The following is a 13,213-nucleotide window of genomic DNA, read 5'->3' as shown; positions in this document are numbered from 1 at the left end:
CTGTGTGTGTCTGAACCCAGTAAAAGTTAAAACGGCACATAGTGCAGCAATAGACAATGTATTCAAATCTTATAACAACTCCCAAAGTATTTATCAAATCCATATCTGCAGTGTCCCGGTCCCGCTGATGGTAGCAAACCACGGCCACTGGAGGTACTCACAGGCCTGGAGGCGATGTCCAGCGGTCCACCCCCCAAGCTGACATCACTTCCGCCTTCTACCCACAGGAGCTCCTGAGCTTCTCCTCCAGCCGGGTGAGCACCTCCATTGGTCGGGGTTTGCCATCATCAGCGGGACCGGGAAACTGCAGATATGGATTTGACTAGATATTTACTTTGTGAGTTGTTAGAACATTTTAATAAACTGCCTATTGCTGAACTACATGGCGCTTCGCTTTCTTTATTGGGCTCACACACACAGGAGTGGTGGGGAAAATCGCATGCAATTCGGACAGGATCGCACTGCATTCCTGTTTAAATCGCATGTGATTACTTTGCAGTGTGATTTGTGTCCATTCATTTTGTATGGAAAATGCATATAGCACCACAAAGTATTGGTACTCGTACTCGCCAATTTAAAAAACGGTATTGGTGCATCCCTATCAATAACCCAGTCATGCTAAAAATCAATTCCTGTTTATTTTACAGTGCCTTGAAAATTTCCCCCTCGATATTTTCCACATTTTGTCATGTCACAGCTAAAAATGTAAATGTATTTTATTGGGATTTTATCTGATAGACCAACACAAAGTGGCACATAATTGTAAAGTGAAAGGAAAATTCTATATGGTTTAAAAATGTCTTTACAAATATGTGAAAAGTGTGGTGTAAAAATAAAAAGAATACCGCGCTAGGAAAACAAAAAAAAAAAAAAAAAAGCTGCAGCAAAAACCATCAAATATCCCTATGGTGAAAGTAAATAATATAAAAGTAAGTAGCGCTGGAAATAAAGAATCATAAAGTGACACAAACTGAGGATAACAAATATTGCAATGATGATCATTCAAATAAATGTCCATGTGCACAGTTGAAATCAAACAGTGAAAAGTGCATAACTTAATTGGTGTGTGGAGAGATGAATATGAATGAAGAGCAAAGTCCTTCAGGGTTGTGTATTCCAATATCCATCACCATTCACTGAGGATAAAGTTTTAAATGGAGAGAGGAAGACGGGACTCAATCTGACAGAATAAACTCTATAATTGGGAACCCTTACCAGAGCTGGTAGACACCCTTAAGAGCAGAGTCAGACACACAAGTAGATTGAGCCCTCTGCGGGGACAGGGATGTCTTCGGATGCCTCCGAACCCTCGGCGTATTCACTGATGAACAACTAACGCTTCAGCAAAATGCGGGAGGGAGCCCGGCAAGTGGACACTCTGTAAAAAAATGTGAAAAACCTTATTTAGAAACCTATACCTACAGTTGAACCAGAGGAAGGCAAAAAAATCTCTATAAAGCATGGTCCAGTTTCCTCATTCAGGGGAAAAGAAAATTCCTTCATGAGCTCCTCATGAGGAAAAGGAATTCATGAAGGAATTTGGATATTCCTTGAATCAGAAATCTATGGTGTTATTGCCTATAAATGTTGATATCCAGTTATATTCTATGCATTTAATAGGGTATCCTGCTCTTTTTAAAACAAACAACTGAGCTGGCCAGAACTACTTCTGAAGCAGTATAGTCCACAAAAATATTAGGTCATGACATCATTGACCTAATATGTGTCTTTAGTAGGTCAATGATGTTGCAGACATCCCTGCCCCCTTGCGGGGGAATGCGCTGGCCACAGGTGATTGGACGAAAATGACAACTAGCTTCCATTTGGATCTGGGTCGAACACAAGTTAAGTACCAAACCCAAGCTCTTCTCTAGTATTATATATGAAAATAGATGCAGCGCTAGTGATATTGCAAAGTTTTTTATTGCAGAATTTACAAGTGAAAAGAGGCTAAAAATAAAAGGCTAAAGCAGAATCTGTAAATTTCAGTCCATAGGTGAAAAATGACAACAACAATATGTGCTTAGTATAGATGATAAGCTGTAGGAGAGGGAAACGTGAAAATTCTTCACACAATGTGCATCCAGCTCCGCACCCAAGTGAGTAAGTAGCCTGCTCACCAGCTCTGCGTGACCACTAGAATAATGTTCTCACCCAGCTCAGGGAAATAGGTCTCCACAGGACCCTTAATATTATCTGGATCATAAATCCCAAAAGTCAACCTTGAGACCAGCTTAAAGTCTAAAGTATTTAGGTCTGATCCTAGATACTGTCCAAGTAAGAGTATTCTTGCCACCTGCAAGGATCTGTGCCCTGAAGGATCAGGTACGTCAGATAAGGGGCACCAGACAACTCTCTATTCGGCTCTGTGTATAAGTCTTCTAGGGAGGATGGTATCCACCTTCGAGGCGGTGCCCTATGCCCAGTTCCATTCCAGGCCTTTACAACAAGACGTCTTGTTGGCTTGGAACAGGAGAGGACAAGCCCCGGATTATCCAATGTTATCTCCTCAGCACTCTTAAGCCTAAACTGGTGGTTGCAGCATCAGAACCTGTGAAAGGGAAGATCCTTCCTCCCAGTAAATTGTAGATTACTGACTCAGAGGTCAGTCTCTCAGGCTGGCGAGTGACCCTAGAAGGGCTCACAGCTCAGGGGAAATGGTCAAGAACAGATCTTGCCCATCATTGTCCTGGAATTACGGGCAGTATGACTGGCCCTATGTTCCTGGATGGTGGAGCGTCAGGACTGCCCTATCAGGGTTCAGTCCGACAATGCCACTGCGGTGGCCTATATAAACCACCAAGGCGGTACCAGGAGTTGTTCAGCTCTGAAGGAGGTGACCCACATACTAGCCTGGGCAGAGGGACATGTGCCGATTCGGCATCGGCAGTCCATATCCCGGGAGTAGAGAACTGGAAGGCAGATTATCTCAGCCACCAGCAGATCTGCCTGGGGGAATGGTCCCTACCCCCAGGGGTGTTCTAGGAAATTTTCCAATGTTGGGGATGGCCAGAGGTCGACCTACAGGTTCAACAACAAGCTACAGCAGTTTGTGTCCCAAACAAGAGATCCTCTGGCAATCGGAGCAGATGCTCTGGTAGTTCCATGAAGCCATTACTCCCTGGTTTATGCTTTCCCTCCGATCCCTCTCCTTCCACATTTGTTGCGCAGTATTCAGGGAGAGGAAGTTCCAGTCATTCTGGTGGCACCAGCCTGGCCCAAAAGGCCCTGGTTCCCGGAGATTGTGAGACTGACAATAGACGGGCCATGGACGCTTTCAAGTTGCCCTGATCTTCTGTCTCAAGGTCCTATATTCCACCCCAAATTTGAAGGCATGGCTATTGAAGCCAGGTTGTTAAAGGACCGTGGCATTTTGGGACCAGTGGTGTCTACCCTAGTGAATTCTATAAAAGATGTCACTAGGAAGATCTATCATAAGGTCTGGAAGACTTATATTGCTTGGTGTGAAGCCAAAAAATGGCATCCTCGGAAATACGTGATTGGGAGAATTCTCTCTTTTTTTTTCTACAGTCAGCTGTGGAAATCAAATTGGCTTTGACTACAATCGGAGGTCAAGTTTCGGCCCTATCGGTATTCTTCCAAAGGCCTTTAGCCTCCCAATCACTGATCTGAACCTTTATGCAGGGGGTAACTTGCTTGCTTCCCCCATTAGGTCACCTATGTGTCCTTGGGACTTGAACTTGGTGCTGTCTGTGTTACAGAAACAACCATTTGACCCTATTAAGGAAATTCCATTAGATTTGCTGTCACGCAAGCTAGCCTTCCTGATGGCCATCACCTTGGATAGAAGGGTGTCGTAGTTGGCGGCCCTTTCATGCAGGGAACCTTACTTGATCCTTCACCACGACAGGGTCATGTTACAGCCTGTTCCATCCTTTTTGCCGAAAGTGGTGTCGGCCTTTCATTTAAATCATTATTTATTATTAAAGAAAATAAGAGGTTGCGCTAATATTTAAAAACATAATAAATACTTAACAGTGAAGAAAGAATTCATATAAGGATTAAACTGTGCAAAACTCAGTGAAACAGATTGTACATAAAAGTCCAAAAATCAAAATGTCACTCAAGTGCTGTGAAGTCCATGAGAATAGAACATCAATAAAGTGTTGTAAAACGTCCAAATCACCAAAGAAAATTGGTAAAGATTGATGAAAAAAATCCAAGTGATATATAATAAAAAACTGTGTAAATGGAAGGGGTCCACCACCAGGTATTGAAGGGGTTACTCCTTACCAGAAGGCCATGACCCCCCACTACAGAGGATCACAGCAAGCAGAGATCTTTAAAGCCAAAATGGGGATTACCAGCGGTGTCCACTAGGGGTCATCTCGTCAGCAGCCACTCCAATGGCCCAAGGCGGGGATACCAAAAAATAAAAGGGGCTCACATAGTGTAAAACCACTTTACATTTTATTAAGAAAAATAAGGATATACACTTACAAAGTGTTGAATAAAAGACAGCCTTGAGTCCGGCTCCGTGGCCACCGGAGCACGGACAAACCCGTACAACTGGAAAACAGCTCGCTTGGGGGTGACGTCAGCGCGTCGTCTGGCTCCGCCCTACGCGTTTCGTGACATCATCACGTCTTCCAGGGGCACGGGGCACTGGTGCCCCTGGAAGACGTGATGATGTCACGAAACGCGTAGGGCGGAGCCAGACGACGCGCTGACGTCACCCCCAAGCGAGCTGTTTTCCAGTTGTACGGGTTTGTCCGTGCTCCGGTGGCCACGGAGCCGGACTCAAGGCTGTCTTTTATTCAACACTTTGTAAGTGTATATCCTTATTTTTCTTAATAAAATGTAAAGTGGTTTTACACTATGTGAGCCCCTTTTATTTTTTGGTATCCCCGCCTTGGGCCATTGGAGTGGCTGCTGACGAGATGACCCCTAGTGGACACCGCTGGTAATCCCCATTTTGGCTTTAAAGATCTCTGCTTGCTGTGATCCTCTGTAGTGGGGGGTCATGGCCTTCTGGTAAGGAGTAACCCCTTCAATACCTGGTGGTGGACCCCTTCCATTTACACAGTTTTTTATTATATATCACTTGGATTTTTTTCATCAATCTTTACCAATTTTCTTTGGTGATTTGGACGTTTTACAACACTTTATTGATGTTCTATTCTCATGGACTTCACAGCACTTGAGTGACATTTTGATTTTTGGACTTTTATGTACAATCTGTTTCACTGAGTTTTGCACAGTTTAATCCTTATATGAATTCTTTCTTCACTGTTAAGTATTTATTATGTTTTTAAATATTAGCGCAACCTCTTATTTTCTTTATGCTTTTCACAATTGATGTTTTTGTGAGGATTGCTGCTTTTTCACAGTATTTATTTTGTATTTGGTTTTTAGCGCAGTTTCCCCCACTATTTTTTCCATTATTTATTATTAACATTATTTTGCCTTCTTTTTTCTCTCAGCCTTGTTCGGCGGAAGAGAGACGACTGCATTCTTTGGACGTTGTCTGGGCAGTCAAGGTTTATTTGTCTAGATCTGTGGAGATCCGAGGATCAAGAAGGGGCAGGCAGCTTCCATTGCCAATTGGGTCTGTCAATTGGTCATTCACGCCTATGGTCTGAAACGTAAAGCTACTCCCTTTAGGGTGAGAGCTCATTCTACCAGGGGTGTAGGAACCTCCTGGGCTTTCGCCATCTGGTATCTGAGGCTCAGATTAGTAAGGCTGCTACCTGGTCTTCAGTGCATACGTTCACAAAATTTTATCAAGTGGATGTTCGAGCAGCCAAGGATTCGGCTTTCAGCCGCAGTGTACTGCGGGCTGCCGTATAAGGTCTGATGGCTATTGTTGGCTATTGTTTAGCAGGGTGTCTCCCTCCTCTCAAGACTATTGCTCTAGGACGTCCCAGCAGGTAATGACTATTAGCCTAACTCTGTGTCCCATGATGTATGAAAAAGAAAATAGGATTTTTTCGTCATACTTGCCTGTAAAATCCTTTTCTTTGAGTACATCATGGGACACAGAGGTCCCTCCCCTCTTTTTGAGGATTCAGTTTTGTAGCAAGCACTGAAGTACTTCCTGTATGGGAGGGGTTATATATGGGATCACTTCCTGTCTAAAGACCTTTGGTCTACCAGTGTCCATTCACCTGGAGATGAAGTCTAACCCAGCAGGTAACGAATATTAGCCTAACTCTGTGTCCCATGATGTACTCAAAGATTAGGATTATACAGGTAAGTATGACCAAAAAAATCCTATTTTTCCTTCTTAAAATTAATTTTTAAACTTACAAATCAACAAAAAACAATCACAAGAAGTCAGCACAACTCCTGTTTTTATAACTCCTTAAATCCCACTTTATTTACAATCCCAAATGTGAGCGCAGTTTGCAAAACTCAACATCTTGTGAATCTGGCTCATTGAATGTACTATTTACATTCTGAAGACAACAGTGGATTACAACAGTACATTATTATAGGCCATCCAGGACAGCCATCTTGCAGGTGTTGCGTTTCTAAACATTTCATAGTAAGCAACGTTTATGAGCATGTGCAGCCTATTTGGAGTGTGTTCTGATGTCCCCGTAGACGTGCAAATTTTGAGTGCAGATATTGAAATTCAATACTGGCTATAGGTTTTCTTGATTCCTTAAAATATTGTATGTTATTTTATTCAGAGCCTGCAAATGAAGTGTTGTGCAGTGGCAAAGGAAATAACCTCAGAATAGACTTGAATCCTCAGGAGATACAGACGCGTACGTCTGTCCAGCTTATTAAGAAGAAAATCGGTGATGTTTCCACTGTGAAAGGTCAATACTCTGACCCAAGTATCAACCCAACATGTGAATTCTGGTTGGAGAAGGAGAGCGGTGAAGGTGGGTAGTACTGTACATTTATATGACATGTCTGGGTTGATCTGCACACATTAAAGAGGAGCTCCAGGCTCCTTCAGAAAATACTGTAGTTGCTGACTTTTAATATTATGGCACTTACCTGTCCAGGCATCCAGCTGTGTCCTCATCCGAGCCGATTATTCAATCAGCTCTCAGGTGCTGGCGCCGACACCTTGACTAAGGGAAACCGGCAGTTCAACAGAATATGCCAGTGCAGGGAGTTGAATAACACAGATAAAACTTGCAGAAGTAATGTAAAGCAGTAAAATATTTGAGACTGTAAATTTGTAATTTATCCACTGGGGCAGTGGCAGCTGGTACTCAATTTTCTTGGCGGGGCGCGGCTTCCCCCCTTGCGTCTTCTGCTGAGTCCTGGCGGTCCCTTCTCCTCCTGGTCAATCATGACTCGGGACCCGCTTCCTGATTGGCCCGGAGGAGAAACAGGAAGACATTGGCGAATATTAATTTGCTAATGTCACACAAGTGAGTGGGCTCGGGGGGGGCAGTACGCTGACCCCCCCCCAGCCCACTTTTTTCAAAGCCAGTTAGAGCCTCTGCCTCTAATCACGTGCTTAAAAAAAAAAAAAATTGAAATCCATGCGTTGTAGATTAGGGGAACAGGGCCCCTAATGGAGCGGCTGCCACTGCACTGGGATATCCACTGCATGTTTTTGAAGCACTAAGACCGTCTGGGTATGTCCGAGTCCTGTCCCAGAGAAATTTAAAGCAGAGCTCTGCCCAAAAGGGAAACTCTGCTTGTCTGCCTCCTAACCCCCCCCTCTCTACTGCCACATTTGGCACCTTTTGGGGGGGGGGGGGGTACCTGACAGGTACCAGCTCCCACTTTCGGCCCCCTTCCTTCCTCCGCAGCCTTCTGGGACACTTCACAAGGGTTTATTTACATAAACTGGAGAGTTAGAAACCAATCCGCTTCCACGTTTTTGTTTTTTTTTTGTCAAAGTTTTAATGAACGAACAAGTCAGAAGCTGATTGGTTTCTATGCACAGCTGCACCAGATTTTGCACCTCCAGTTTTAGTAAATCAACTCCACATAGTCTCGTATGTCAAAACAATTCTACCTGTTAGCATTTAAAAGAACAGAAATACTATAGTTGCTTTAATTCTTTATGATGTACTACCAAACACATTTTTTTTAAATTCTTAAAATATTGATGTATAGTGGTGATCTGCTTTTGATAAATTTGTATTTTTTTTCTTTTATTATCTTATCATATTAGAGAATCAAAACAATCCAGCAGAAGATGCAGATAAGTTTTTCATCGAATGCAGTGCCTCTGGCCATAAGAAATTCTTGATCACCTGGAGCAATGAAGGACAGCCTGTGAGTCGGGAAGACAACGTGAACACAACTGGAAATACAACCACGGTGACAAGCACACTGATGTACATCGTGTCTTCATTACCTGCTGACCACAGAATAATTTGCACCATAACGCTCAGTAGGTACACCGGGGTGATACTCCTGTTTGGTTGTCCCAGTCAGTTGTACACATTACAAGAAAGTTAGACATTGTAAAGTGCATTTGCTGAGTTAGCGCCACGTGAGAGGCTGACATATATACACAGTCTGTCCCAGGAAACACTGCGGCCCAATATGGTGTTAAACTTTTGGCAAGTGACCTTACTGAAGGCCAAATATTAAGTGCATAAACCTAAGCATGTTTCTGGGGATGTCTGCATTTTTGCCTCAAGGTGAAGGCCGGTGCAGAAATCTACTCCCTCACTACAGTTTACTGCCAAGTATGCAAGGCACAACCAAACTACTACACACAGTAGTGTAGCTCTGCTAGTGAAGCATTGACTCCACCCTTAAAGTAGTTGTAAAGCCTCAAGGTTTTTCACAGTGAAAACCTGTGTTGCAGCTGCCCCCCAGACCTCCCCTTTTTCTTACCTGAGTCCGATCCAGCGATGTGCATGAGCCCAGCGGCTCCAGCTGCTGTCTCTCTCATTGGGCAGATTGATTTCTCTCCCGCTGCTGTCAATCAAATCCAGTGACGCGGGGAGCGAGGCCGAGTCCTGCTGTCTGTGTCAATAGACTCAGCAGTGGAACTCGGGAGCGAGCCCGCACGGGTGCCCCCAGGGATATCCGCTTTGCGTTGGGGCACCCGACGAAGAGGAGGGGCCAGGAGTGCCAGCAGGGGGACCCCAGAAAATATTTTTTTTTTTCTTTTCCGTTTAACCTATCAGAGCTGAAGGAAATAAAACTGAAGAGCTCAGCCGCAATCTCCCCTACTGAGCTATTGTGTTTTGACAGGTGGACTGCCGGGGGACTGCCCCCCATCAGAACACACCGGTCAGTGCTCTAAGCCATTGGTTGAGAGCGCTGATCAGCAGACCTTTTTTTCAGTCATGCCCCTTTGACGGAAGCCTGCTTCTGTTGGACCGGCTGCCATACACACTGGCCGAATCTTTCGCCAGTCTCTATTTGACCGGCTGATGTCACCTGATATTCGGTCCCGGCAGGGCTGGACTGGGACAAAAATGTGGCCCTGAACTTCATCCAGACCGGCCCAGGGCACAACACATCAGGGCACGGTACATCAGGGTACAGAGCCCAGCACATCAAGGCACATCAGGGCACAGCACATCAGGGCACAGCACATCAGGGCACAAGGCACATCAGGGCACAAGGCACATCAGGCCACATCAGGGTACAGAGCCCAGCACATCAGGGCACAAGGCACATCAGGGTACAGCACATCAGGGTACAGAGCCCAGTACATCAGCGTACAGGGCACAACATATCAGGGTACAGTGCCCAGTACATCAGCGTACAGGGCATAACATATCAGGGTACAGTGCCCAGCACATCAGCGTAGAGGGCACAACATATCAGGGTACAGTGCTCAGCACATCAGCATACAGGGCACAAGATATCAGGGTACAGTGCACAGCACATCAGGGTACAGAGCCCAGCACATCAGCTAATAGGGCACAGTACATCAGGGCACAGTACATCAGGGTATAGCACATCAGGACACAGCACATCAGGGCACAGAACATCAGAGCACACGACATTGAGGCACAGCACACCGGGGCACAGGGCATCAGGACGAAGCAGATCAGGGCACAAGGCACATCAGGGCATAGGACATCGGGGCACAGCACATCAGGGCACATAGCACATCAGGGCGCATCAGGGCACATAGCACATCAGGGCACGTGGCACATCAGGGCGCATCAGGGCACATAGCACATCAGGGCACGTGGCACATCAGGGCACGGGGCACATAGCACATCAGGGCACGGGGCACATCAGGACACATTATGGCACATCAGGCCACATGGCACATCAGGGCACGGGGCACATTATGGCACATCAGGGCACATGGCACATTATGGTGCACATCGCACATCAGGGCATGGGGAACATCAGGCCACATGGTACATCAGGGCACATAGCACATCAGGGTACGGGACACATGGCACATCAGGGCACATGATGGGGCACATTATGGGGCACATGGCACATCAGGGCACATTATGGGGCACATGGCACATCAGGCCACATGGCACATTAGGGCATGGGGCACATGGCACATCAGGGCACATTATGGCACATCAGGGCACATGATGGGGCACATCAGGGCACATTATAGGGCACATTAGGGCACATCAGGCTACATGGCACATTAGGGCATGTGGCACATGGCACATCAGGGTACGGGGCACATAGCACATTAGGGCACATCAGGCTACATGGCACATTAGGGCACGTGGCACATCGGGGCACATCAGGGCATGGGGCACATCGGGGCTCGGGGCACATAATGGGGCACATAGCACATCAGGGCACATGATGGGGCACATAGCACATCAGGGCACATGATGGGACACATAGCACATCGGGGAACATGATGGGGCACATAGCACATCGAGGCACATGATGGGGCACATAGCACATCGGGGCACATGATGGGGCACATAGCACATCGGGGCACATGATGGGGCACATAGCACATCGGGGCACATGATGGGGCACATAGCACATCATCAGGGCACATTGTGGGGTCTTACTAGCCAGCATGTAGAGTAGCGCAGGGAGCTTCTGTAGTAATAAGTTCTCTCTCATGTCATCACTCTGTTGTCCGGCGGCCCCGCCCTCTCCTCTCTTCTTGTCTATACCAGATGATCCTACAAGCCAATTGGTATAGACGAGAAGAGAGGAGGGGGCGGCGCGCCCGGAGAACAGCGTGATGACACGAGAGAGAACTTATTACTACAGAAGCTCCCTGCGTTACTCTGCATGCTGGCTAATCTCGATCTACCTGTCAGGCGCCAGCTGTTGGCGGTTGACGGGTAGATCGCCGCGCACCGCAGATGCGGCTGAAAGTGAAACTGGCCAAGACTGAGCCATCGGCACACCGGGAATCTCCCGGTAGTCCCGATGGCCAGTCCATCCCTGGGTCCCAATGTACGGCCCCTTAGAGACCCTATCACCAGGTAACACTTTTCAGGCTGCTAAGATGCATAACGTTTTTGACATTAGCACTTACTGAGGATGTCCTTGTTATAGCAGTTCATGGTGCCTTTTTTCAGTAATAGCCCTGTAGTTTTCTTCACCCTTCTACACTTATAGGTGTGTCAGAGGTCCTGTACTGACCCTGACTTCCCCAAGGTGACTGGCAGTAAAGCCTCCAAGGCTGCAGCAGTGTGTGGGAGAGCGCTTGCTCCCTATCCGTGATAGCAGTTTGATGATCACACAGGCAGAGAAACTCAATTGAAGGTTGCAGTTACTATTATAGATGACTTGGTCTTTAAAGAAATGTTTTCATCTTGGTAGGTGTACCTCCAGAGGCATATCCTGAAAAATCTGTACTAAGTGGGAAGGAACCCACCCTGGAGAATTTTGATAAAGGTGAGTGTGATACCCATTTATTTGAGTGGGCTGACTAAAACACCAAAAGGGGCGTTATTGGGGCATTGCAGTGGGTTGCGCTGCTGTGCATGTGCATTAGGAAAGGTGCATTTTAGGTACCATTGAAAAGGAATAGCACTGCAGCAGTCCAAACTACATAATGCACATTAACGCAACTCCACGATGTAAATAGACCCTCAATAGTTGATGGTAATTTTAAATTAGATTGCGCAGGTATTTCACAGTCAGACTATAAAATGTAGGCAGTTTGATGTTAAATGCATAAGCACTTTTGAAAGTGTGAAACGCGTCAGCTCCTGTGATCCGTTGTTTGTTGCGGTTTGTACATTTTGGATCATTATCTCCTTTTTTTAAATTTAAATTTTTAAATCCTTTTTTAAAAGGCATTTGATTTTGAGTGCGGCTGTCCAGAATCTTCCCTTCATCCAATTACCTATGCTTAGCCAGCACTTGCTGTTACTATTCTGAGGAGAGTCACATTTCCAGACACTCTTCCTAGAGCAGCATCTTTCTTCTCTATACGATGATCTCGTCTTTGAACTAGTTTTTCTTCATTTTGATTGTACTATATATCCAGATTGTATCATTCAACCCAAAATTAGTAGATCGTGCAATCATATTAGAACACGTTTGGTCAGTTAACACATGTCACAGTTGAGTGTATTAAAGGATATTTAAACCTAAAAATTCTATATATTGCACCTTACTAGTTCTCAAATGTGGTGTCTGCAATAGCTCTCTTCTTTTAGGCTTTTTTTTTCCCCCTTCATTTTCACCTGTAGATTCTGCCAGTAGCACACATCCTGTCCTAGGGATACAGCTCTTCGCTCACCCTAGGTGTCAGGTCACCTGTGGGACCAAGTGACTAGGAGCGCACCGCGAAGGTTGTGGGCCCAACAGATGACTGCTGAGGGTCAATGATTCTGAGAAGCAGCTACATAGGGTCGCAGCCACGGTCCTGGACAGGGAGTTAGAGCATAAGATTCCTCAGGGCACGGAGTCTAAGCAGGTTTTCACCAGGGATGGACTTAGCTGCAGCTGACTCCAGGTTGCGGCCCTCAGGGTCACCCAGCTCACGACTGGCTCTGGTGGATGGAGAGGAAGCAGCGGTCCAGGGCAACAAGGAACAGTCAGGAGGACAAGCCATAGGTCGGGGCAACAAGCAGACGGGGATGGTCAGGAGAACAAGCCAAAGTCTGTACACGGGAGCCAAACGTAAAGCACACGACAAGAATCGCCCACGGAAGCCTTCACACAATTGTTGTTAGGGCAAGGCTGGCTTGCAGTGCGCTGGGTTAAATAGTGTTTCCTGTTAGGCTGCGGTGGGGCCATGCTGGGAGATGAGTACTTAAATGCACAGATGTTTGAGCACTGTGCCTAAAGCTGATACACAGAGCAGAGGGGTAAGCAGACAGTCAGGGCATGAAACATTCATTACTGC

The 13,213-nt window shown here is 46.1% G+C and overlaps 1 protein-coding gene across 2 annotated transcripts in view; it reads left to right on the top strand.

Annotated features, from left to right (window-relative positions):
- LOC141129345 (uncharacterized) overlaps positions 1-13,213 on the top strand; it is a 67,140-nt gene that overhangs the window by 35,401 nt on the left and 18,526 nt on the right. Inside the window, exons 3-5 of one of the 2 annotated variants that reach the window (XM_073617318.1) lie at positions 6,657-6,854; positions 8,111-8,332; positions 11,677-11,751. In XM_073617318.1, the coding sequence (XP_073473419.1) occupies positions 6,657-6,854; positions 8,111-8,332; positions 11,677-11,751 (495 nt within the window). The remainder of the gene's footprint in view (positions 1-6,656; positions 6,855-8,110; positions 8,333-11,676; positions 11,752-13,213) is intronic. The other variant, XM_073617319.1, reaches the window with a different exon arrangement.

Source organism: Aquarana catesbeiana, linkage group LG02 (genome assembly GCF_042186555.1).
Source record: "Aquarana catesbeiana isolate 2022-GZ linkage group LG02, ASM4218655v1, whole genome shotgun sequence".
Taxonomy (NCBI): domain Eukaryota; kingdom Metazoa; phylum Chordata; class Amphibia; order Anura; family Ranidae; genus Aquarana; species Aquarana catesbeiana.
Note: the sequence above shows the minus strand (reverse complement) of the source record. Positions and strands in the feature narration are given on the sequence as shown.